The sequence below is a fragment of the Schistocerca nitens genome, chromosome 11 (assembly GCF_023898315.1).
Source record: "Schistocerca nitens isolate TAMUIC-IGC-003100 chromosome 11, iqSchNite1.1, whole genome shotgun sequence".
Classification (NCBI taxonomy): domain Eukaryota; kingdom Metazoa; phylum Arthropoda; class Insecta; order Orthoptera; family Acrididae; genus Schistocerca; species Schistocerca nitens.
Window position 1 is genome coordinate 113,428,892 of NC_064624.1, and position 26,964 is coordinate 113,455,855.

At 40.4% G+C, this 26,964-nt stretch overlaps 1 protein-coding gene across 1 annotated transcript in view; it reads right to left on the reverse strand.

Annotated features, from left to right (window-relative positions):
• The window catches only part of LOC126212687 (uncharacterized), an 82,602-nt gene that overhangs the window by 23,074 nt on the left and 32,564 nt on the right, over nt 1-26,964 (reverse strand). Inside the window, exons 3-4 of the mRNA XM_049940103.1 lie at nt 23,860-24,006; nt 16,039-16,188 (exon numbers count right to left, since the gene is read on the reverse strand). Coding sequence (XP_049796060.1) covers nt 16,039-16,188; nt 23,860-24,006 — 297 coding nt within the window. The remainder of the gene's footprint in view (nt 1-16,038; nt 16,189-23,859; nt 24,007-26,964) is intronic.

Consider the following 26,964-nt stretch of genomic DNA (forward strand, 5'->3'; position numbering starts at 1 on the left):
CCCTTAGCACGCTGTAGTAGAATTCTACAGTCTGTTTCCTTTCTCTGGCCATATTAAAACTTTCCTTAGCTTCGGTTTCGCTCGTTGGGTCCACCATTCTATCACACTTGGAAAGTTGTTCAGTGAATGGAGACACATTTGCCAAGCTCTGGTTAGGGCATCTTCTAAGTCGTCTTCTGATAATAACGAAATATTTAGATTCCACTGGCTTCTTACTCTTCTGGTAGGTTGTGGTGTTACATTTACGTAGGTCAACAACGCACTGTGATCGGAAAAACTAACTGGAACAGTTTCTGTTTTCAGTACTTTACCTGCTAAGTTTTCCAATACGTAAATTCTGTCAATTCTACTACATGAATTCGCAACAATATGAGTGAAGTTCACCATTGTTGGTCATTTTATTTCCCACGCATCTTTTAAATCAACAACGATACGTCTCAAGTCAGTTGAGTAATTGAACTTTGGGATTTGATCCTTTCGACTCAATACACAATTAAAATTTCCCCCTATTAAGTTGGATGGGGTTTTTCCTCAGTAAAGAAATCACGCTTTCATTAAAGAATGTGGCTCTTGCAGCTTTATTACTGCTACCAGAAGGAGCATATAAACTGACTATAGTGACTCCTGCTACGTTTATTCAAATACCTCACCCCGATTCTAATTTATCAACGTTATGTACGGGGATGCCTTCTCTAATTAAAATGGCCGTGCAACACTCGTTTCAGTGGAAATATTGTAAAAATCGACATAACTGGACAAATTTAATTGTGGGAATACCACTTCCTGTAGGAGAGCAATATCCGTCGCTGACTCGTACAGAAACTGTTTCAGAGCAGCTATTTTAACATCCGACTGTATCCTATTAATGTTTAACGTGGTAATCGTATGTGACTGTAACAATAGGGGAGTGGCCTTTTTTCCCGATAGTCTATCATTTCATGCCACTCCATGCCGGATACTTCCTGAGAATCTGACTGGAGACAACCGCCCCGGTTTGCTTTAGAACCTTTCTTTTTACTTTTCTTGCGATTTGCATTGAGTCTGGCCTTCACCGACTGTCTGCTCCGCCCACCCCCCTCAGCAGTTTTCCACTGAGGGCGGTGTCGGTGGATCTGAGGGGCAGTCGTGTGCCACCATCTCGTCTCGTCTGCCAAAGGTGGCGCAGACGCAGTTTGCAAACGTTCTTCCAATGCCCCGTCACTTCTATGATCACTTTCGTTTGCTGTTTGTGTGTTATTGCTGTAAAACTCCGCTTCTTCGTCTTGGGATTTGGGCTGTGACGTCGCCTGTTTCAGTTGCATCTGCGAGTGAATCTGTCTGCGTTGGTTGACGTACGGGTACTGCAGCGCGGGGCTGTGGCGTCACCAAGACGAGCGCATTGCCATCTACTGGCGCGTCCAGCGCTACAGAATGGGACTGTAGTGTCACTTTGACCTGTTAGGGTGATGGTGGCGGATTCGATTTGTCTACTGATGCACTTGACTCAAGAGTATGAATCTATGCTGACAATATTGTCTGAAACAGTAGTTCCCAGTACTGTTTTCTGAATGTCACCTACAGCTTTCAGCGACATATCTTCTTCATCTGTGCTACTGCCGTTACAAGTTCGACGTCTCTTGTTAGTGGCTATACTACCTTTTCCAGCCGGATTGTCTACAGTGTCTTTCCTGAGTAAAGGTGGAAATGCTTCAAGAGTATTTTGTGGCCTTTCGTCCACATTTCCCGTAATGCTGGAAACTTCACCACCCGTCATTGATTTTCGGTCACAAGATCAGCCAGTTGTAAATTATTCTGCAATACAAACACTTTTTTTGGACAGTTTTGCCAGAGATGCCCACTTTCATATGTGACAAGTCAAAGTCTGTCCATTGTATATAACGTGCGCTTTGTAGCCACAAATCAAAATATGAGATGGAATGTTCTGTTTGACATGCATATCGACAGAACAAATCTATGCTGGCTTGACCATCGTTCATTACAAATTTGCCTGATGTCACCATATTTAGATAATACGTCTTAAGTAGCAGTTTTCTACCTCAGGGGGCAAATTAAATTCTCTGACTTGTTTATAATCAACATCAGCATTTGAAATGGTAACTCTCTACTCACCGAATTATCGCGATGGCGGAATTCAGCTATTCCTTCAAATTCCTGCAAAATCCGTTCCAGCACCAACGAGGAAAGCAGCTTCACAAAAAAGCAGTATTGCTCCAAGTTATAATAAGCAGTGTGTGTCTGATCCGAAGTGACGCCAATAACGTCAACGATCCAGTCATGAGTTTCCAGTTAACTTGGCTGAACACTACGGGCTGCTTTGTCAAATCCAAATATTGGGGTAAGCTTTCTGGGAAACGTGGTTGCCATGTCAGCAGGTAACAGCTCGCGAAAACAAGGAAACTAAAATGCTGCATCACCAGAATCAGTTTTACACAACACTGTAATGCAGAGACTGAACGTAAAGTCGTAAAACCCAAAGAGAAGCGCCACAGCGCGCCCGGTCAGGACGGCCGCAAAAGCCGCTATTCTGCTATTCTGGTCCTAGACAAACGAAACTTTTGTGTAACTGCTTGTCGAAAGGCTATGAACAATAATGGACACCGTCCAAAGCACAACTGTCCGTAATACAAATATATTTTAAAATTATTTAGCAGTGCGAACCAAACTGCGATCTCTGTTTACGTTGCTACGCAGAGATACGATCTACGACACAGGGGTTCACTGATGTCGCTTTGAGTACTGAAAACTCAACGGAATTGCCCATTGCTCTGCTTCTTTCGATGTGCTGTATTTACATTTGACTTTTTTCCTGGAAGGGTAATCTGAAGTTTGCATCAATGACAGAGTTACCGCCACAATCTTATCTTTACGGATACGCACTAACATTGAATTTACTTGCGTTACTGCAGTGCCTGTGGTATTCCGAATTACGGTGCAAAGTTCCTGTGCACCTCCGAAGGAACGTGGAAAGCGGTGACTACAGGTGCTATGAAATACGAGAAACGTTTCCGCAGTCGCGAGTACGGACAACCGTCAGATCTACAGTGGAATGACGACAGTGAAAGTTTATGTCGGAGCGGGACTCGAAGCCGTGTTTCCCGCTTATCGCGACCGGTCGCAATATCGTATTTACTCGCCGACATCAGGCAAACGACTTCCAGGTAAAATGCCTCACCTGTACAGGTGTACGAGCACACGCTGTAGCCGCCGTAGTGCCTGTTCCATTGGAGACGCAAGCATATGCAGAGGAACTTCACACTGTGATTCGGAATAACACGGGCTCTGCAGTGTCGTATTCAGTATATTGTACAACAAGTACGTTTAGATGAAACTTACACAAGTTGTCTCAGTAACGTTACTGGAACCTGAATAAGCGTTACTAATCTGTACAAATATAAAAATACCAGTTACTGCTATTATATACGCGTGCCCTAATTGCTTTGTATATTAGCATTTCCAATGACAGAGTCCAATGTTAATTACACTAATGGGAAACATCTAATTTTTTCTGGAATGAAAAATTTTGTGAAGATCACATTAACAGCTATAAATTGTTTGCAGGCACGTGTTTGAGATGGACAGTGTTATGTAGAAATTGTCCCCACAAATCAAAATCTTTGAGTGCAACTGTGTCAAACAGAAGAAAAAATTATATTTGGTAATGCAAGCTGCCAGTCCTACCTCGTACATTATGTTCGAACTTCGTCCTACGCAGTGCTGTGACTATGTACTAACTTTAGAGTTTTTTTGGTCCTTGCGGGAGAGTTTAAAATTCCAACTTTCCTCGGCGCTAGCAACAACATTCATTTGCTGAGGTAGCGACAAAGGTCTGTGGGCTGCATTAGACGGGGAATTAACGGAAAAGTCAACTCTGCTTCTGCATTACTACCACGTGAATTTGTGATTAATGGCTGAATGTGCTCACAATCAGTAATGTGTCACTATTCAAGTATGGTGCTGGTTTCGTGATTTTGTAGATAGTGTGCTGGCTTTCTAGTGACATGGCGGAATGAAATGAAATGATCATTTGGCATTGTTGGGCGGGAGGCCCCACGCGTGGGAGTTCGGCCGCCGTATTGCAAATCCTTTTCAGTTGACGCCAATGATGATGACATGATGATGGACACACAACATCGTCTCGAGGCAGAGAAAATCCCTGACCTCGCCGAAAATCAAACCCGGGACTCCGAGCGCGGGAACCGAGAACACTACGGCAAGACCACGAGCTGCTGACGCTTGGCGGAATGTAGGCGGACGCCCGGGTTGGCGGTCATTCAGTGATAATGCATAACGTACCTAAGAAATGAATAATTTAAGCAGTGCTGGTGGAGCGAGGTTTGCCATCCAACAACATTATAAAGGGCGCGGAAAAAGAGTTTGACGAAAAGTGTAGGGTGGATGGACTGCATGAAACATAGGAATTTGAGTATAGCAACTGCGGGATTGCAACAGCTTATTTTCGGCGCTACCGGAGCATAATCGAAAACTGTCACGTGGACCTCTTTACTCAAAATGAAAGGTAATTCCCAGAAAATGTATACATAAACACAGTCTTTGGACTAACCAGCTTTCACGATGAGACCGAGATAAACTGAAAGCATCACGTTCACATGTATCGTACTTAGGACTTCTTCAGAAATGAAAACAGTCACACGACCATGTGTCATGTATTAAAAAGGTCAAAGTGGAAATGAGTGTGCAGACATGCGGAAGTGCTGATCATGTGCGCACATGTGCGACAGCAAACGACAGTGACATCTGTTATTAGACATGTGTCCTAAATGAACGGCGGCGGCTCCACTTCCCTGTTTATGTGGTACGTTGTCCTCGATGGTGAGTGTTCAACGGAGGCGAGTGTATCATCTGGAGTGCCCCAGGAAAGTGTGGTGGGTCCGCTGTTTTCTGTCTACATAAATGATCTTTTAGATAGGGTGGATGGCAATGTGCGGCTGTTTGCTGATGATGCTGTGGCGTACGGGAAAGTGTCGTCGTTGAGTGACTGTAGGAGGATACAAGATGACTTTGACAGGATTTGTGATTGGTGTAAAGAATGGCAGCTAACTCTAAATACAGATGAATGTAAATTAATGCAGGTGAATAGGAAAAAGAATCCTGTAATGTTTGAATACTCTATTAGCAACGTAGCACTTGAGATAGTCACGTCGATTAAATATTTTGGGGGTAACATTGCAGAGTGATATGAAGTGGGACAAGCATGTAATGGCAGTTGTGGGGAAGGCGGATGGTCGTCTTTGGTTGATTGGTAGAATTTTGGGAAGATGTGGTTCATCTGTAAAGGAGACCGCTTATAGAACGCTGGTGCGACCTATTCTCGAGTACTGCTGGAGCGTTTGGGATCCCTATCAGGTCGGATTGAGGGAGGACATAGAAGCAATTCAGAGGCGGGCTGCTAGATTTGTTACTGGTAGGTTTGATCATCACGCGAGTCTTACGGAAATGCTTCAGGAATTCGGGTGGGAGTCTCTCGAGGAAAGGAGGCGTTCTTTTCGTGAATCGCTACTGAGGAAATTTAGAGAACCAGCATTTGAGACTGACTGCAGTACAATTTTACTGCCGCCAACTTATATTTTACGGAAAGACCACAAAGATAAGATAAGAGAGATTAGGGCTCGTACAGAGGCATATAGGCAGTCATTTCTCCCTCATTCTGTTTGGGAGTGGAACAGGGAGAGCAGATGCTAGTTGTGGTACGAGGTACCCTCCGCCACGCACCGTATGGTGGATTGCGGAGTGTGTATGTAGATGTAGATCTATGTTCTCAGTTGTTTAAAAATGACTGGGTACTGCAATTCTTTTTTGTAGCCATTGGTGGAAACTCAAGTGTTTGCTGTGCCACCGAATAATAGACAGCCAGCATAAGTTTTCAATTGAAAGACACTACAATACATATCACGAAGACGAGTGTAGTGTACTCAACAGTGAAGGACGGCAAGCAAAATTAAATGTCCTTAAGAAAATGGATGAGACACATCAACTCGATTTTACAGTACGTCAGAGTAACTGATAGTTCTTAGTTTCTTGTGTTACATTTATGTCTATTTTACTGTATGCTGTACAATGTACTGTTTTCAATTTTCCAGAATGACAACCACACTAAATCTTCACTGCAAGCAAGTTTTTAAATCGCATTAAGAATTGCGCAATCTGGCAAACCCTTTTACGAAGGGGAGTTTGTGAAAGGGTGTCTCACTGATGCTGTCCCACGAACGTTAGCAGGTTTCAAGAAATCAGTCTATCCAAGCAAACAGTGACAAGACGTATCAGTGCTATAGCCGGCGATGTGCACAGGCAGCTAATAAATAAGGCAAAAGAATTTGTTGCTTTCTCTGTTGTGCTAAATGAAGCAACAGATCTTACAGATACAGCCCAGGTTGTGATATACATACGAGGTGTCGATAACGCACTTTGTGTAACAGAGGACGTTTTGGACTTAGTACCTTTGAAAGGGACTACTACAGGTGCGGACTTACTCCAAGCTATCGAGCAAGCAATTGATGGTGTCGGTATGAATTGGAATCGGTGAGTCTCCGTGACCACAGATGGAGCCAAAAGCTAGGGCGCACAAATGAGACGTATGGAATTCACTGCATTCCGCATCGAGAGGCGCTTTGTGCAAAATCAGTAACGTTAGCAAACGTCATGCGTATTGTTGTGCATACTGTAAACTACCTGAAGACACATGGGCATAAGCATCGCCAGTTCTTGGAGGAATTAGGAGCGGAGTACGGCGACATAGCTTACTATACTGAAGTACACTTGATCAGTTGAGGTAAAATGCTGAAAATATTTTTTGATTTACGTTTGGTCGTAGTAACATTCTTACATGAGAAGGGAAAAAAATGAACCTATGTTGGAAGACCCTTGTTGGATATCAGACCTTGAAATTCTTGTGGACATTACGTCTCACATGAACAGCCTGAACGTCAGTTTGCAAGGTGAAAATAATTTAATTTCTGACATGTTGGAAAAAGTAAATGCCTTTGAAAGGAAGCTTGCGCTTTGGGACCGCCAGCTAATGACAGAAAACACTGCACATTTCCCGACTCTTGGACTGGTCCATGAAAGTGCTAGATTTCAAGAATACGTATCAATAATTGTAAAAATTAAGGAACAATTTCGAGCACAATTTGTAGATGTTACGAGTTTGTCTCCTGCCATTCGCCTCTTTGCTCGACCGTTCTCGTCGTCAGTTGAAGATGCTCCGAATGTTCTACAGATGGAACTGATCGACCTACAGTGCAATACAAGACTGAAGGACAAGTTCTTTGCAGTGCAAAGTACAAAAGAATTGTACGAAAATTTTTCAAAACAAGAATTTCCACACCTGCACAAAGATGCCGCGAGACTTATGTCCATGTTCGGGTTGACATATGCTTGTGAAAGTTTTTTCTGGGTGATGAAAATGAATAAATCAAGGTTTCTATCAAGCATAAGTGATGAAAATCTTCACAACTGCTTGCGTTCGTCAATGAGCTGAGCATTTATGCCCGATATTAACTATATCATTTCTCACGACCAGTGATAAACATGTTTGGATTTATTCCTTTCATAATAAAAAATTATTGTTTACTAACTGTGCATTATTGCATCATTCTGCTGCATGGTACATTATTATCAGGAAAATTGCTCATTAAACCGATTGTTCCAATGTATACTTACATTTAGGGTTTTTTTTTATATGTGTGAAGGGCTACGCTCAGCTGAGGTCGATAAACAATAACCTTCATCTAATTGTCGGTTATTATACAGATTTTAGACGGAACTGGTAATAGTATTGAAATAACAGGTGATCGAGACGTCTGCGGTTATCATTCTGTTCAGAGGTCAGTGAGACAGAAATTATGTTACACAACTGAGGGCACCGAGAATTATAGGAAACCTTGCATTAGTTTAATGTTATTTGAAATCATGAATAAGGTTCGCTGTAAGTCGCTAACTGCTCTCTTTCTTAAATACTAGATCAAAAACGTTACGCGTATTTGCGAGCCGTCAGTCACGCTGCCTTAATAAAAACCCACGATTGTTAACTGTATTGCTTGTCTTACTGGGTTAAACTGTTAACATAAAAGTAGACGTCTCAATGAGTAGACTGTGACAGTATTTTAAATGTTTTAATACGCAAAATACCTTCCCATGGTTGGCTTGCAAGTGGTGGAAAGAGCACTAGAATGCACTGGTACAGAGTACCCCAGCAAGTGCATAAAGCGACATCTGTGCATAGAAACGTGCACTACATGAATGCTGACGGCTGCGGCATGCACGCTGTGATCCGGAAGTTGCACATGTGCAGGAGCACCGCACGCGTGTAGAATTTCTGGCCGGCCCTGAGAAAGCGGAATTTATTACTATCTTAGAAAGCGACAGTAGATCATTTTCGGCTAACCCGGACTGGCTCGAAATTTTGGATACTGTATTGCAACTCTGGATCATGATCCATTCTTTGTGGAACCGTATTCGGTACCTTTTTCTAAACAACAGGCCGTGCAGAATGAAACAGGTAAGATTATGGAATGAGGAGTGATATAACACAGTAACAGCGAATATATCAGTCCACTTATCATTGTAAACAAGGATGGAGGAGTACATGTTGCCATTGATGCACAAACTCTAAACAAAGTAAAAAGAGAGGTGGACAGGCCTGAAAATCTGGACAAAGTGTTGCAAAAATTTCATAATGAGGTATTTAACCAGCTTCAACATGACTGCTGGCTATTGGCAAATCCAATTAAGTCTAGAATCGCATGAATATAAAGCAATCCTGTTTACCGGGAAATGTTATTGATACAAAGTAGTTCCATTTGGACTGAATACCTCTCTGGCAGTGTTTATTAGAGCTCTGGACTGTGTTAGGGGAGGAGTTGAGTTCCAGGTTAACTATTTATGTAGATGATTTATTTATCTCCAATGAAAACTGGCAAAAAAAGCTCCAAACTGTTGCTCTTCAAGCAGGAGGCATCACTTTAAAATTATAGAAATGTGAACTTGTAAAATTAGAAATTAAATTCTTGAGCCATATAATTACTAATACCGGCATTAATAAGGACCTGGAGAAAGCTACATGCCTTAGAAAAATTTCCCCCACCTAAAAATAGGAAACAGTTGTAAGCCTTTTTAGGTTGGTATGGATTTTACAGAAAATTTGTTAAGGGGAAACCCTTCAACAATCCACACTTTAACAACCTATAAAAAGATTTAGTGCTTTTGTTTGGACAGATGAGTCGGCAGGATTGTGAATCTTTAAAGATTAAACTTTGACATGATAATGTTTTACATCACCCAGTACTGTCAGAGACTTTCAATATGAATACTGACACTAGCACCTATGGGATTGGTATTGAAATTTTCCAGGAGATAGGAACTACACCATATCAGAGGAGGTAACCTTGGCCATATTATGGGACCTAAAGAAATTTATAGATTGGTGGGGTTTTAAGGTCATCACACATTGACCACAAAGCTCAAACATTCCTTAAAGATTGTTGCCTTCTAAATGGCAGGCTCACCCAATGGGCTTTATACCTGCAACTATTTAATTATGAAATCTGCTATGTAAAGGGTAGAAAAAATTATGTGGCAATGAATTGTCCCAATGGTACTGATGAAGTACTCAAGGAATGCAATGGAGATGGAACTTTCCAAATTAATTACATGAAGAAGATCAGGCAAAAATGAATTTGAACAGATTTGCAAAACCATGCGATATCATCCAAATGAGCAACCAAATTGGAAATCTATATAAGTAAATTTTGATTTTTAAAAGTATCTTGTATAAGAGTAAAGGCTTCATTACTGAAGAATGGATGGTGTGTTGTCCTACCCAATTTGATACAGATGTCAGATTATTTTCACTATCATTGGGCCAAAGGAGTGTCTAGATAAATTGGCTAGTGTTATAGTGATTGCCAATAGTACAAGTCGAAAGGTAACTTAACGTATTAGGTCTTGTGACATCTGCCAGGGAGCTAAGGTAACCAATGGAACTAATCAAGGCCCAATGCAGAACACGTTACCTAAAGATACCATGGATTTACTGTCTGTGGACCTGTATGGACCCCTCCCCACAACTTCTGGTAATGTAAATGTGTTTTAGTGATTTCGGAAGTATTTTCCAAATTTATAAAATTGTATCTCCTGAAAAAGGTGACAGCAATGTCAGTATTCGATAGGATGATTCAGTATTTGAGAACCATTGGAAAACCCAGTGCAGTACTGCCCAATAATGGCCCCAGTTTAATTTCAAAACCTGGAAAGATGGAATGGAGCAGAATGGTGTAGAAACTAAATATATTAATGAAGACCTTGCCTCATGGGTTTACTAAGTTCACAGCTGGGGAAATTCGCTCAGTACTAAGAGCAAATGTTTAAATGAGGAAAAATTAGAGTTCCCACCGTTTACAGATTTGGGATTAGCCCAGAAGAAAGTATTGGTAAAAGAAAAAACAAAGCCGAAACGAGATCTAAAAGGCACAATAGCAACCTGAAGTTTGCCGTGTTCAAAATTGGAAACTATGTTCTTCTGAAGACCCATGAATAATCAAGTGAACTTAACCACGAAATTTCTAAATTTATGTATATATAATGGGCCATTCACAGTACAAGACACACCTCACAACAATGCCTACTATTTAATCTACCCAGAGTCGCAGAAGCTCCTTGATGTCCATAATGTAGTGGATCTCAAACTGTATGTACCTAGGAATGAATAAATGAAGAAATCATACCAGACTAAAAATGTATATTATGCTGTAGATGAAATAATGTATGTATCTTATGAAGCTACTATACTGTTTTTAACTGTAATTTATGTTCTTATAAAAATGTTGTTACCTATGTAAAATTGCAGTTACTATCTTAGAAGTTTCAGATTCTAAAACCTGTTGTAAAATATGTGAAACTCTGTACTGAAAGGGCTACAAGCAAATGTTGCCAAATTGAAAAGAAATGTGGAATGCCTTAAATACAGAATGGGCAGCATAGAACACTTGCCAAAGTGGGGGAAAAAAACTGTTTATGATAGACTGCCAAAACCCAAAATGGGCAGCCAATTGATTAATGTGATATGTAATTTGTTAATGTTGTCAAATGCAGTGCAAGATGCTATTGCAGGTAGCAAAATTATTTTATTTTCATATCTGTTAGTGTTGTATGTGTTTTGCTACAGTTTTCAAAGAGGGACTGTGTTTCAAATAAAGGCAGTAAGAAAAGAATAGTAGGTTCAGTTTAAATATGTTTGTTTATGTAAATATCAAAGAATGGACTACTATTATTAGAATCAGCATTGATAGTTTCCTCCTTTGTAAATTCAAAATCATGCAATAGGATGTGTTGCATGTACAATGTCAAATTGCTTGTGATGTTTTAGGGGGTATACTTGTGTGTGTATACCTACATTTCTTGAATGCTTACAAAATGCTATTCAATATTCTTGGCAATACAGATAAATTTTGCTTACTACTCAACTTACTGTTTCACAAAATGAGAGTCAGTTATGACAGGTGTACATAATTGAATAATGTTGCTTATGTCTTGTTTTGGTAATGAAGTGTATGGAGTGTATAGTGTTTTAATGTGTTTTGCAATGAATTCTTTTCATGCTCAACTCTGGATGAAGTGATTATTATTTTCGACTGCTTGGTACGATTAAGGTGTTATTGATGTTTGCCTAGCAGGAATCTTCAGTGAACCCTGGGCCATATGTAACATCCATTTTTGACCTACTTTGTATTGATATTTCTATTTGTAGAGTTGCTTATGTAGAGTGCTGTATCTGTCATATGTAGAGTGTTTTACCTGTCATGGAACTTTTTGAAGAATGTTCAATTTATGCTTATGAATGTAAATAACTACTGGAATGATTATTATGTAATGCACTGTAAATGACTTGGTCTATAGTTAGGGAATGCAGGGTTGAATGTAAAAAATGTGGGGAATCCCTGCAGCTACAGAAGTAGCCTGGCAGAATGAATAAGATGTCGTTCACGCAAGCGGCAACTCGTCCCTTGCGACGGCTAAGGAGTCTGGCTTGAGCAGTGCTGTGGTTAATATCTCGCTAGCAGTAGCGGAACATTGTGGCTCATATTCTTACAGTTTTGAGGCAGAGGAGCTAAGAGTGTTATTTATGGACCTTGGATTCTGCATTTGCTGATACCATGTATAATGGCATTGGTTTCGGCCCTGCAAAAATATAATTCAGAAGATCTATAACAGGGCGAGGCCAACAGTACTGCCACGACTACATCACCGCCATGTTAACAGCCACTGTAAATCACGCCACCAGTGCCACCAGCCTTCCACCAAATTGTTTATATTTGGCACTCTGTAAATGGACCAGGTATTTGTGAAATTTGGTTGATTTTTATAATAATTGTGGTATTGCTAAAAGCTGTATCTTGCACCTGTGATTATCCCAAATCACAAACCTCACCAGGAATCCTATCCTAGTGAATTTAATTCCAAGTGTGCTAATTTATTATGAAAAGACTATTCAGAAATAGTTGTGATTACTTTCTGATGTGTGGAGTTGTGTTTAAAGTTCAGTTTTATAGTTTGAGAAATACTACACTGCCAGTGTGGTTTTCAATCTATCTGCAATCATTTTCTTAAATAATTTGCCTTACTTAAAAAAGTACCAGTAAACAGTAAAGTTGTTAGTTAAAAGAATAATAATATTGAATAGAAGTAAAAAAGATTATTAATTATGCACTTTGATCAGAATTACAAAGCTTTATCACTGTTCATTTTATGAGTAGGTGTTTGAACTTGAATTTAAAATTGTTTTGCCATTTGCACAGTCAACCATATTTTGAGAAGGTTAAAAGACTGCTTTTCAAAGCACACTTGTTATTTGAAGAGTTATAGTTTGTTGTGCTTCACTTAATGAATAATTATTCATGACAATACTCACAATTTCCCATACACACTTGAGTAGTTTTGTTAATGAGCATGGTTCATCAATCCATTAAAGTTTAATAGCCCTCATGTGCTAGGCTAGTTGGTTAATGAAGCAAAGCAAAGGTCCCTCCAGAGCCACTGTAGTTAGATTTGCTTTCTGTTTAATTGCTTCAAACTGAGCTCAAGAAAGAAATATTTACTATTTTAATGCAAGCTGGTTCATGTAATGGCATAGAGAAACACTACTAAGCAATGATGTTATAGAGTATGATCATAATAAACCCCGATTTAAATCAGAATCATTTCATGCTCTGCCCTGTTCAGTAATGCTATTAGTATCATGTGTGTTGGTGACCGGTTGTATTAACTGCTGCATCTAGTTCATTCAAGGTACATCGTCTTCACTTCCAAGTTAGTACTACATTTATCTGCAAGGTTAGGTTACTGTGTTCTAGTGCGAACAGATGTCAAGAAAGAGTTTAGTAGGTGTTAAGCAAAGTTAGGTTAGCCCTAGCACTGCCTTGAGCTTTATTACATTGTTTGACAAAAATTCCTAATTAGGCTGGCAACTGATATTAATATGTAATATTACGACTTGCTTTTGTGCTGGAGAACATCTGTTCCTCACCCACCTGTTTAGTGTTGGTTATACTCTGCTGGAGTGTTTTGGAAGTGAATCCCAGTCAAACAGATTGTTTGTTCTGTTCCCATTAGGTTATCTCACGGTCACAACATTCTCAAAAATTCCTCATAGAGGTTTAATGTAATCACTGACTGCCATTTATGGTGGTCGGTGTTACCATTACAAGCACTCCCTTTGGAGGAGCCCTCCTGCACCATTCCACCACATGTGGATGGCTGACTTGCTGCAAGGCTGTGCCCTGTGTTCTGTGACATTTGTATGGCTGCTTCGGTATCTTGGCATTTTCAGCTCTTAAGGAGGGAGGCACAGCTTTAGTTGGTAAAGACATTTCCAGCTGGAGTACATCACAACCAGACACACATTCTGGAATCAGGTATTGGATTTTAAGGTGTACCCACGACCAGATGTACAGTCAGATCACAATTTAGTTATGACAATGAGTGAAGTAAATTTTAAGAGAGTTGTTACGTGAATTCAGTGTGTAAATAAATAGCATACTGAAGTACACAGGAATGGAATGTGAATTTAAACTTCTATGAGGCTCTAGATAATGTGATAATGAATGGCGATCAAACGAATTTTCACGTTCGTCTATATAATCGATGAGAGACAATTCATAACAACAGACAGCCAGAAAAAGACATCCAAACACTACAGAAGTGACCAAGCGCTGGTAAGTGTGATAGCTTACGCACAATGAGCCAAACAGCTCATGAATCCAACTTACTGACAAAAATAACATCCAGAAGAATGGAAGACAAAGCTGATGATCTGTTTGAGGATGCTAAATTTGGAGTAATGGATCCAGGGAGGACAACTTGACCTTCAACCGTATAGTGGCAGGAATGTGTGAGAAAAATAAAGAGATATTTATTGTATTTGTAGATCTTTACACGACATTTGACAGCATGAAACAGTGAATTTTTTTTCTCTAAATGGTACGTATATGGTACAGCAGATAACATAGACTATGAGCAATAATCAACAAGAATTGGTACTCTGAATCAAAGATGATTAAAGATAAAGATGCAGGTAGTCTCCACAAATGTTCAGATGAACACTGAAGAATGATTGGTGGAATTGAAGAAACTTCCAGGAATTTAATTAAAACTGAAGGTGAAAACGATTTTGTTTAATAAAATTCACTGGTGATATTTCTGTGTCCACTGAAAGTCTGAATGAATCACCAGAGTTGATGAATGTAATAAATAGTTGAATGAACACTAAATCAGGATTAATGAATGGAAGAAAGAGGAAAGTATTGCCGAGTAGCAGAAATAACATTGGTGGCAATGTTTACATCGGAATTAAGGACCACGCAGTAGACTGCTTGTAGTGACTATTACAGATGAAGCTAATTTACACTGAGGGACAGAGCGTGGTTGTTATAAGGAGTAATGTTGCATGGGAAAGCAGGAGATTCCTTGTAAAACAAAGTTACTAATACCAAGGATAGGCCTTAATTTGTATTGGATGTCCCTTAATGTATGTTTGGAGCACAGTACTGCATAAAAATTAATCGTGGATTATGGAAAAAAACAAGAGGGGAATCTAAGCATTCCAAATTTGGTGCTATAGAAGGATGTTTAGACTAGGTGAACTCATAACAGAACTGTGGAACGTCTCTGCACAACAGGTGAGGATATTGTGATATGTGGAAAACTGTGACAAGTACGAGGGTCAGCATAGTAAGTTATATTTGAAGGCATCAGGGAATAACTGCTGTGGCACTAGAGGTAGTTGTTGAGGTTAAAAACTGAAGGGAAAGACAGAGGAATGCATACCACAAATGACAGTGGATTCTGGGTGCTCATGGCACTGTAAATCTGTTGCTCACACAGATAGACACATTGTCAACAGGAGGCAGAGTTTCTGTTTCGCATGTCTGTGGTTACTGGGACTGGCTGTTACAGCAGTGGGGCAACCAAGGTGGACCACTCCCTGACAAGCTAAGGCTCTGCTGACGATTGCTTCTGGCTGGTGCTTGCAGAGTGTAATTTTTGTTACTAACAGAAACTTTATAGCAAATTATTGGGTTGTTTCTCCTGTCTCATTCCTGACAAGAACCAAAAATGGTCTCATAAATGTGTGTATGTGTGACCTCTGCTAGATCATTCCAATACATCTAGAGTAACACACAATTATCTCATTTGACATAGTGTTACACATTCAGTGCACTCATACTCTACCTGCCACTAAATTTTCTGTGGATGACATTGCATGAATTATTGCTGGCATTGGTTTGCTGATCTTGATGAGAATAAGTCACTAAACTGTTGACAATAGCTATTTTCTCTACCAACCTATTCTTAATTAACCTCTCTCCCATGATACTATGATCTAGTCCTGAGGATACCACCCATGAATGTATGTTCTGATGCTTTTGAGTATTTATGTCTGATCTACCTTATAATGGTGTGTGTGTGTGTGTGTGTGTGTGTGTGTGTGTGTGTGTGTTTGTGTGTGTGTTTGTTGAGGGAACTCACCGCATTTGAGAGACAGTGGCCTCATCAGGTTGAGTAGTCGTGGGCTGCGCAGCAGCAGGTGTCTGGCGAGGTGCGCTCGTAGAGGTGGCGGCAGCGGCGGAGGTGGTGGTGGTTCTGGTTGTGGTACTCAGCTCCGTAACGACTGGTGCGCTGCACATACAGAGAGAGGCAGGGTGTGAGCTGGCTGGTGTTTCCTCGTGGGGATGTGGGGGTGCCTCCCTATGGCCAGCACTGCTGAGGGACCATCCACACACTGGCAACTATATGGACGACATGTGCCACATATGGGGACAGGGCTCCCGTTAATACAAATGAATGACCAGTAAGCTAGTAACTATCAGCTGCACCACCCGAGCTTCCCACGGCAGTCGCCGAACACGATACAACATGTAGTTCAAAACAAAGTGCAGCCAGAAGGTACATACATTTGCAAAAACTCAATTACAGAATTACTGGAGAGGTCAGCTCAGGTATTATCACCATCAAATCTATACCAACGGCCTGAATTCCACTCTACCTAAATTGTATGCACCCACATAATGTTACAGTCTTACAGTCCCTCCGATCTCTTTTCAGTACGGGCATTTCACTCTACAAAATGGTTACTACGAGACACCACTTGAAGAAATTCATCTGTAATACTGAGTCCACAATCAGACTAATGTCACGATAATGTAAATATCATGAAACCTGGTATAATCAGGTGACAGTCTTCTACACTTGTAAACTCAAGTTTATTGCAATAAATGACATTCCAGAAACTTAAGTTTCAACTTGAAATTACATGACTAAGACATTTGTATTACAATTAAGCAACTATTGTCTCTTAAGTAAGTATGAAAGATCTTAATTATCATTTTGGCCACATCTAAGCATGTGTGTGCAAATGTTGAAATGACATAGCATAAAGTTTTGTGTTAGATGATTCAAACCCAGCAAGTAATAGGATTGTTAACTAAGGGCAATAATACATTACATATCCAAATATAGCAAGATGCGAATCTGAAATGTTGAGAAAGTATTTTGTACCTTTACTGGGATTTGAATCCAGCACCTACCATTCTTTTCTAACCACAAATACACATTAAACATCTGCTTAGACTAGCTGTAGCGCGATTTGCATTTATGTCTGAAACGGAAATAACTTAATGGAAACTTCTGTGTGGAGTGGAAATCTAAGCCTGCATGCTGCATGCCTGCATGCATCATCGTTGTTGACTGCACACAAGAAAATGTTTATTATCGAATTCCTTTTTGCCAGTTGCTACGAGTGACATGTCTTAACTTGAAATGATGGCTTGAAAAGTTGTGTGTGACAGTTGAAATCAACACCACCCATCATTGTTGAAAAGACACGTAGAGGCGATAAAAATCAAAATTACTTTTCTCCTTTGGTTTGATGAGCACATATTACTATTTCAAATGACACAATGAAATTATTTGCAGACAACCACGAATACAACGGATGCTAACTACTATGGACATATCCCTGGGAACAATTTCTTAGCACAAAAGACCTTTGTCACACCAGATGCATATTGTTACATTCTGAGGACTCATTAGCCTCTGATTGTACATTTTTTTCTAAGGACCAAACATTTTCATTTTATCAAGTTAAGGCCCAATGGCTCAACTGTCCACCCAACCATCCTGGTTTACATTTTCCTTTTTTTTTCTTAAACTGATCAATGCAAATGCTGTGACCTTTCCCTTGAAATGCCACTATCTATTTCCTTTCCCACATTTGAGTGCTGTAGATTCTGCTTCGTCTCTTATGGTCTTGCAGTCGATAGGACGTTTAACACTAAATTACTTCTTTCTTTCTTCCGCAATATTTGCTATTGAATTAAAGTGTTGCATGATGGTTAACTGGTCACATTTCATGACGTTTGCCAGTAATCAATTGGGCCATACTGGTAAACCACCACATCAAGACAAACCAACTCAAAATTAGAAAATTATTTTCAGATTTGATTTGTTCAGCGCACTTACCACATACACGCACAAAATACTTTGTGCACCATTTTCAAAGGCTTAAACAACAATCTTCATGACCGTCAAGAGTACAACATTCAGTAAGTCACTCCAAGAATAATTTATAACTTCCAATAAAAAATTATGGCTGATAACTAAACTTATTGCAACCTGTATAAGAACATGTAAAACAAAATCTCTATGATCTTATGCATGAATCTACTTGTTTCAGTAAAATTATGGGTGGCCCGGCCCTTTTAGGCAATATGCATCAATGTAGTACGCTACATAGAAAAAATTATGGACTATCTTACGCAATTGCACGATACTTTTTTTAGGCCGCCTTTTACCACCTGGAATTTATCTGGAGGGATTATCTGTGCTACGTAAGCTACGTTTACTGAAGACAAGTCTCGTCTTTGCAATGACCGGTGGTGTTAATAGTAACAGAAGAAACTACAATAATGAATGACCTCTTCAAAAAAACATTATATTGGATAAACAAAGCTGCTTAGTACCACCTCAAAGTAAAAAATAAATTTCTTCAGAAATTATAACAAAAGGAATCCACTTCGAGAAGAACAATGGACCCATTCTCAGAACAGCAACTGCTTATGATTGACTTCCTTATAAATCAAATGCATCTCTTCTCTTAGTAAAATTATATGCCCTAGCACCAAAATAAAGAACTAGAAAATATTTAACTTTCCTTGACACAATACCACACTACTGCAGCTATTAATACAACGAAGGTACCAGGAGAACGTTCTGGAAGTTTCATTGATACTTGTCACCGAGTTTTGTTCTATGATCTAGTGTTGGTGCAACCTAAACTCTTAGAAGATGACAGTTGCTCAGGTGGGAGAAACATTTCCTGCAAAAATTTCCATAGGCTACAATAATTCCAGTAAGGCAGCTGACAATTATGTGATTTTATTTCATCGATTACAAAATCAAGTCGAAAGTACACATTAGGTAGGTAAGGCCACTAGTGAAAGTTGATATTGGTAAACAAGGAAAAGAATGTTTTGTAAAGGCTGTAATTAACCTCCAGGAAAAGGGAACGCTCATCCAGTGAGGAGCATCCTCCGCTAACAACAAAACAATGGCACTGGACTGAAAGTTTGGTGGTCTGTTAAAATGGCTCTAGCTTCATATGATTAAGCTCTGTGTTCGAGTCACTGATCAGCCGAACACTAAACAACTATGAAAAGACCCTCTTAGCTTCTGTTGACTTCAGTTAAACAACATAGTCCGACAATTAGAAGCTCACCATCAACCTTTCCTATACTAGAAATTTTATTTCATTACTGAACCAATGATCATGTAGATTATGTAGTGCTGTATCTGTCATATGTAGAGTGTTTTATCTGTCATGGAAATTCTTTGATAACATATACATATTTCAGTTATGTGAACTTTTGGAACAAAGTTTAAATTAAGCTTGTTAATGTAAATAACTACTGGAATGATTATTATGTAATGCACTGTAAATGACTTGGTCCATAGTTAGGGAATGCAGGGTTGAATGTAAAAAATGTGGGGAATCCCTGCAGCTACAGAAGTAGCCTGGCAGAATGGAAAAGGTGTCGTTCACGCAAGCGGCAACTCGTCCCCTGCGACGGCTAAGGAGTCTGGCTTGAGCAGTGCTGTGGTTAATATCTCGCTAGCAGTAGCGGAACATTGTGGCTCATATTCTTGCAGTTTTGAGGCAGAGGAGCTAAGAGTGTTATTTATGCACCTTTGATTCTGCATTTGGTGATACCATGTATAATGGCATTGTTTTTTGCCCTGCAAAAATATAATTCAGAAGATCTATAACAGGGCGAGGCCAACAGCACTGCCATGACTACATCGCCATCATGTTAACAGCCACTGCAAATCACGCCACCAGTGCCACCAGCCTTCCACCAAATTGTTTATATTTGGCACTCTGTAAATGAACTAGGTATTTGTGAAATTTGGTTGATTTTAATAACAATCGCGGTGCTGCTGAACGCTCAAAATTACACCTGTGATTATACCAAATCACAAACCTTGAGAATCCTATCCTAGTGAATTTAATTCCGAGTGGGCTAATTTATTATGAAAAGACTATAAGCAACCGTAAAAATAGTTGTGATTGCTTTCTAATGTGTGGAGTTATTGTCTTTCAAGTTCAGTCTAATAATTTGAGAAATACACCACTTCCAGTGCATTTTTAAATCGATCTGCATTAATTTTCTTAAATACAGGGCTATTACAAACGATTGAAGCGATTTCATAAATTCACTGTAGCTCCATTCATTGACAGATACGTAGAAAAACTCAAAGTTTTGTTCGGCTGAAGCCGCACTTCAGGTTTCTGCCACCAGAGCGCTCGAGAGAGCAGTGAGACAAAATGGCGACAGGAGACGAGAAAGCGGATGTCGTGCTTGAAATGCACTCACATCAGTCAGTCATAACAGTGCAACGACACTTCAGGACGAAGTTCAACAAAGATCCACCAACTGCTAACTCCATTCGGCGATGGTATGCACAGTTTAAAGCTTCTGGATGCCTCTGTAAGGGGAAATCAACGGGTCGGCGTGCAGTGAGCGAAGAAACGGTTGAACGCGTGCGGACAAGTTTCACGCGTAGCCCGCGGAAGTCGACGAATAAAGCAAGCAGGGAGCTAAACGTACCACAGCCGACGGTTTGGAAAATCTTACGGAAAAGGCTAAAGCAGAAGCCTTACCGTTTACAATTGCTACAAGCCCTGACACACGATGGCAAAGTCAAACGCTTTGAATTTTCGGCGCGGTTGCAACAGCTCATGGAAGAGGATGCGTTCAGTGCGAAACTTGTTTTCAGTGATGAAGTAACATTTTTTCTTAATGGTCAAGTGAACAGACACAATGCGCGAATTTGGGAGGTAGAGAATCCTCAGGCTTTCGAGCTCGCATCAACGATGCTTTCGAACTCATTGATGGGGACATGCTGCGCCGAGTGTGGGAGGAACCTGATTGTCGGCTTGATGTCTGCCGAATCACTAAAGGGGCGCATATCGAACATTTGTGAATGCCTAAACAAATTGAGTTTTTGTATGTGTGTGCAAAGCATTGTGAAAATATCTCAAATAATAAAGTTACTGTACAGCTGTGAAATCGCTTCAATCATTTGTAATAACCCTGTACTCAGACGCGACTGAACTGCGCATGCGCGTGATTCCGCTCGTAACTGCTTAAATGAATCTGATGTAAACAGTTGTGACTTAACGCTCATCGGAGGTAATTTGTTGTTACGAAGCACAGCATTGTCTTCCTACAGCCTTTCACACATTTTGCTGTTGGCAGACACTTGTATGAGCACTGTGTTTTTTTGTTTATATATGAAGCGTTTCCTTTGCAGTTTAAATTTCATTCCCTCGTTCATATTTTGTTGCTGCAGTATTATTCTGCAGTAGCGGGATACAGTAATGTCCTTTGTTAGAGTATCGGTTATTACCAGTCAAAATGACAAAAAATTAACTGAAAACTAAATCAATGAAAAACTCCCGGGATTCTAGAAAATTCCCGTTTTTCCCGGTTTTCTTGCGGATGGAAAAATTCCTGGGGCTTTCCCGGATCTTCCGGGCCGTATACACCATGTAGTAGTTTCTTGTGAGGAATGGTATCAAAACCCTTCTGGAAATCTAGGAATATGGAATCGATCTTAGATCCCTTGTCAACAGCGCTCATTACTTCATGGGAATAAATAGCTAGCTGTGTTGCACAAGAACGATATTTTCTGAATCCGTGTTGGTTATGTATCAATAAGTCATTTTCTTCAAGGTGAGTCATAATGTTCGAGTACAGTATATTCTCCAAAATCCTACTGCAAATTGAGGTCAGTAATGTGTGTCTGTAATTCAAAAGGTTACTCCTATTTCCTTTCTTGAGTATTGGTGTGACCTGTGCTACTTTCCAGTCTTTACGAACAGACCTTTCGCCAAGTGAACGGTTGTATATGATTGCTAAGAAAGGCACTATTGTGTCTGCATACTCTGAAAGGAACCTGATTTGTATTCCATCTGGACCAGAAGACTTGCCTTTCTTAAGTGGTTTGAGTTGCTTCACAACACCTAAAATATGTACTTTTATGTCACTCATGCTAACAGCTGTCCTGGTTTTGAATTCTTGAATAGTTACTTTGCCTTTTTTCGTGAAGGAATTAAGGAAAACTGTATTTAGTAACTCCGCTGTAGTGGCACCACCATCATTGTGGAAACTCTGCTGTTGGTTATATATATGTATATTTTCAGTAGGACCAACTATCTTTGCCCACGTCGGTTGCTAATTTCTAAAAATAAAAGTTAACTATACCATGGAATTATGCAGAACTTCTCCTCAGTGAATCAAATCCACTACTCATCACACCTGGTGACCTCCATCATCCATCAGTTGCAGGAATTTGTTTACAACTGACGATCCATACAGTGCTGTACGCATCTCCACTTAGCCACACCCACTGCATTTCTCACTTCTCGAGAGCAGATACCTCAACCGACACCCCCGGGATAACAAGGCCGTCCAATAGTGTTAGTGACGTCACACTAAGCGGCCCATAGCCGACGCAGCAGTCCACGGACAGCTCCGTACAGACGCGCCTGATGCTAACGATTTTCTGTCCGTCATACAGAAAGGAGCGAACTATAATTCGAACCAAAGACCAAATTATATATATTCTTGTAAACAGCATAAAGATTCATAACGAAATACCGATTACATATACGGGCAGGAATAAGTTCAATCGATTGAGGAACTTTGCCACTATTTTATAATTGTCAAAACACTATTTAGCTTCAAAATCCATCAGTTTGTTTACATGTGACGAGCCATACAGTGCTGTACGCATCTCCACTTAGCCACACCCACTGCATTTCTCACTTCTCGAGAGCAGATACCTCAACCATTAGACCAGCTGAGTGCGTTTGCTGGCGTAGATGGAATTACCATTGTGGATGATGTTTTTTACCCATGATTTGCTAACACTACCACCAGAGGTTCTCATGTACATCCTCTGCAGTAGGGTAACATCCACCGATTCGATTTCCCTTTTGCTGCTCTTCCCACAAGTCCCCCGGGATAAACTCTAGTGCAAGTGTCGATGAGACACTGAGTCAAAAGTGGAGGTGTGCTCAGGCAGCCTACTGGTCAAGGAGACTGCCTGCAATAAGCAGCAAATCTGGGTTCCTGTTCCCGTACGGCACAGATTTTCAATAGTCACTACAGATGTAACTGACCAGGGAACCATTTAAGGAATATTCTAATTACATTTTAAGACATACCCAAAACAAGCTGTATCCTCATTCCGGTACTAAATATTAACTTTGTCATTATTACTTGTATTTCTGTTTACCTTTCTTTCGTCATTTCTTCCCGAGTGTCTTCAATAACTTATATCTACAACCATTCACATTGGTTTTGTTGAGTGGAATTGTGTGAAAAATCCCGTTTCCATACCCATTTAATTCAGAATCAATTTGTAAGACACACAATCATCACTCAAAACAAAATCTAGATTCAACACATCAATATATAAAGAATCTTTGGAAATGGGTATGATTTGTATGGGACACTTCCTACGTAACTACAGTTGAGTGACTCTGAACTTAACGTAATTCTCACTGCAAATACAGAGAACGAGAAATCTGCTGCATATGTGCTCAATCTTCAAAATATCATAGCCAAAAAAGTGAGAAAGGAGTAATGTTTAATGGCAACTGTAACATCTATCCAGAAACTGAAGGAATCTGTATTTTATTTTATTTACTATATCGGCTGGTTAATGCCAAAATAAGCAGTACTGCGAGGGTAAGACTTGGGCACGTGTGGCAACACAACTCACCGGAAGCTAGAGAGAGCTGCGTCATCAGGTGGAGGGGTGTGTCGGGCAGACGTGGGAGGCGCAGCTGCAGCAGGAGTCTGGCTGTGGCCGTTGTGGGGTTGACAGTCAGAGTTGGGGGTGGATCCGCCCCCTGTGGCGGTCGGCGAGCTGCACAGAGAGACACTGTGTGGGTGGGCGTGTTCACACAGGGGCTCACTGCAGGCGGTACAGCTGAGGGACTGTCCACCGGGGCAACAGTACACACAGTGCCAACAACACCAGCCTGTCACTGAACGTGACTGTACCACCAATTAACTGGTCTTTTTCTGCACTACTTCTGCTATATACCCCAATGGCATAGCTTAAGATGCAAAACAACAAATTGTTCACAATGAAGCACAAACCAAATCCCAAACATAAGGGCCAACAATTTTGCTGCCCTGACAGAACAACTATCAGACAGAATTTAGAAGCAGTTAAAGTCAACTGGCTGCTACTTTTGGTTGTGAGGTAATTTGAAAACTGATATATGGATGCTGAATTATATCACTGGATGGAGAGAGAGAGAGAGAGAGAGAGAGAGAGAGAGAGAATCAGGGATAGAGAAACAAACTGATAAGTTGGGGTATCAACTTACTGTTGAAACTATACGGTCATGGATATGCAGGCGCTGTTTGATGTGAAGCCCAAGGGAATGAAGAAGATGGACAAGAATTACAAGAGCAATGCTATAAAAGTTATCGAGAGTATATTCAAAATCTGCATTTGAGTAAAGCAAATAGAACTGTAGATATGCATGTAATGTCTCCACAATTCGATTCATTGAAAAGACAGCCGTGGTGATGTGCTTCATAAACAACAATTTTCGTGTTGAGCAGTTTGCAGTAGAGGCCACCATTAAAAGAAAAAAATGGATTACGCAGTGTATGCAATTTTATCTGATGGACAATGTTTACAACTTTTGAAGTAACCTGTAGTCTATTGAATATGGATTTTTTTTAATTTAAAAAGAAACAAAATAGACTTGTATGGAGCATATGTATCCGAGAGACAGAGGCAACAAATGATAGCTGGATGAAAACGTCATATCAATACTGACATTGTGGGAGATACGTCTTACACCTGTAGGTGGACAGCGAATATAATCTGCTGTATGCCCGTAGCAGGAAACCTGATAGGATTCCCTGGACGACCTCTGGTAACGCCACATGGAACTTCAAAAAGACAGGGGGGGGGGGGAGGGGGGGGCGCAGAGATTTCCTGTCTGCTTTGTAAAAGGGAATGCACGGAAAAAATTCGGGGTGATAGCTGAACAGAGACGAGTAGGAAATGTGATTGTAAGGCACAGCCTTGGGTGTGACAATGTTATTGTGCTGGCTGGAGTGTTCTCTTCTTGTTTGCCCCCAGTGTGCATGAGTAGCCCCAGTGCTCATAGCTCCTGCTTTACTGGATATCTCAGGGACTCACACCCTGCTCTTTGGGGCCAGTCACCTAGGGGTAGCGTCTTTTTTAGTAATCAGGAAAGTCCTCAGTCCCGGGTTTCAACTTCACAGTCGCTTAAATTTTGAATAAGAATCATCAGCATTGGTGTCTGAAGACTTCCAGCATCAGGTGTCACCCTCTTTCAGCCAACAGCCTTTCCAAAGAGGGCGGAGGGGCCGACAGAGGTTCAGGGCACTCTCTTTCCCTTGAGGTCTGAAACTGCTCCTAAATGAGGAAGAATTGGCAATGACCACAAACGTGAGGATACAGAAGGCAATGTAAACCACTGCATAAAGATACATAACGTGCATCAACATGACATGTGGTATGTGATTCAATAAGAGCCATAACGGTCTCTCCATTGGCAAAAGACTAGTCCCCCATTCAAACTCCAGGCGAGGTGGCCCAAGAGGGAGAAAAAGGTTGAGTAACCAATGAAAGGATAACATTCTATGATCCGAGAGCTGGAAAGTGAGGAGTTCGAATGTGGTTGGGAGCCAGAAAATAAGAAACGGATTTCTGGTCACATGAGAATAGGGTAGTAGCAACAGCAGTAGGATTCAGTATCAATAGAAAGGCAGGGCACAAAGTGAGTATAGATATGTTCTCGTGAGAATCAAAAGCAAACCAACAACATGCATAGTTCAGGTATACATGATGACGTCGCAAGTTGAAGGTGGAGAGAGAGAAAAAGTGAGGATATTGAACAGGTAATTCAGTACTATGTAATAGTCATGGAGGGACAAACGCGATCGTAGGGGAAGGAGTAGAAGAAAGGGTTACACGAGAATATGTACTTGATAATAGGAATAGGAGAGAAGAAAGGCTAGTTAAGTTCTACAGTAAATTTATCTTAGTAATAGTATAGTCTGTTCAAAAATCACTAGACGAGGAGGTATACTTGGAAAAGGACCGAAATATGGGAGGTTTAAAGTCACACCATATTATTGTCAGGCAAACATTTTGAAATCAGATACTGGGCTGTAAAGCATACCCACGAGTAGATATAGAGTCATAAAAATTTAGCACTGATTAAGAGTAGGCTCAATTTTACGAGACTCGTCAGTAGCAATCGATGTACAAAGAAGTGGAATACAGTAGTACTAAGGAAAGAAGAGATGAGATTTATGTTCTCTGAGGCTACAGATACTGCAATAATAAGCAGCTCAATAGGTAGTTCAGTTGAAGAGGAATAGATATCTTTAACAACGACATTAACAGAAGCTGGAAAGAAAAACGTAGGTACAAAGAAGCTAACTGCGAAGAAACCATGGAAAACATAAGAAATCCTTCAGTTGATCAATCTGAGATATAAGTTCAAAAATATTCAGGAAAATTCAGTAATAGAGAAATATGTCACTTAGGAATGAAATGAATAGGAAGTGCAGAGAAGCTAACGTGAAATGGCTGCACGAAAAATGTGAAGAAATCAAAGAAGAAATGATTCTTGGGACGACTGACGCAACATATAGAAAAGTCAAAGCAATCTTCCACGGAATTAGAAGCAAGCGTGGTAACATTAAGAGCACAATGGGAATTCCAGTGTTAAATACAGAGGGGAGATGGGATAGTTGGAAAGAGTACACTGAAGGCCTCTCTGATTGGAACAACTTGTCCGGTGGCGTGACAGAAGAACAAACAGGA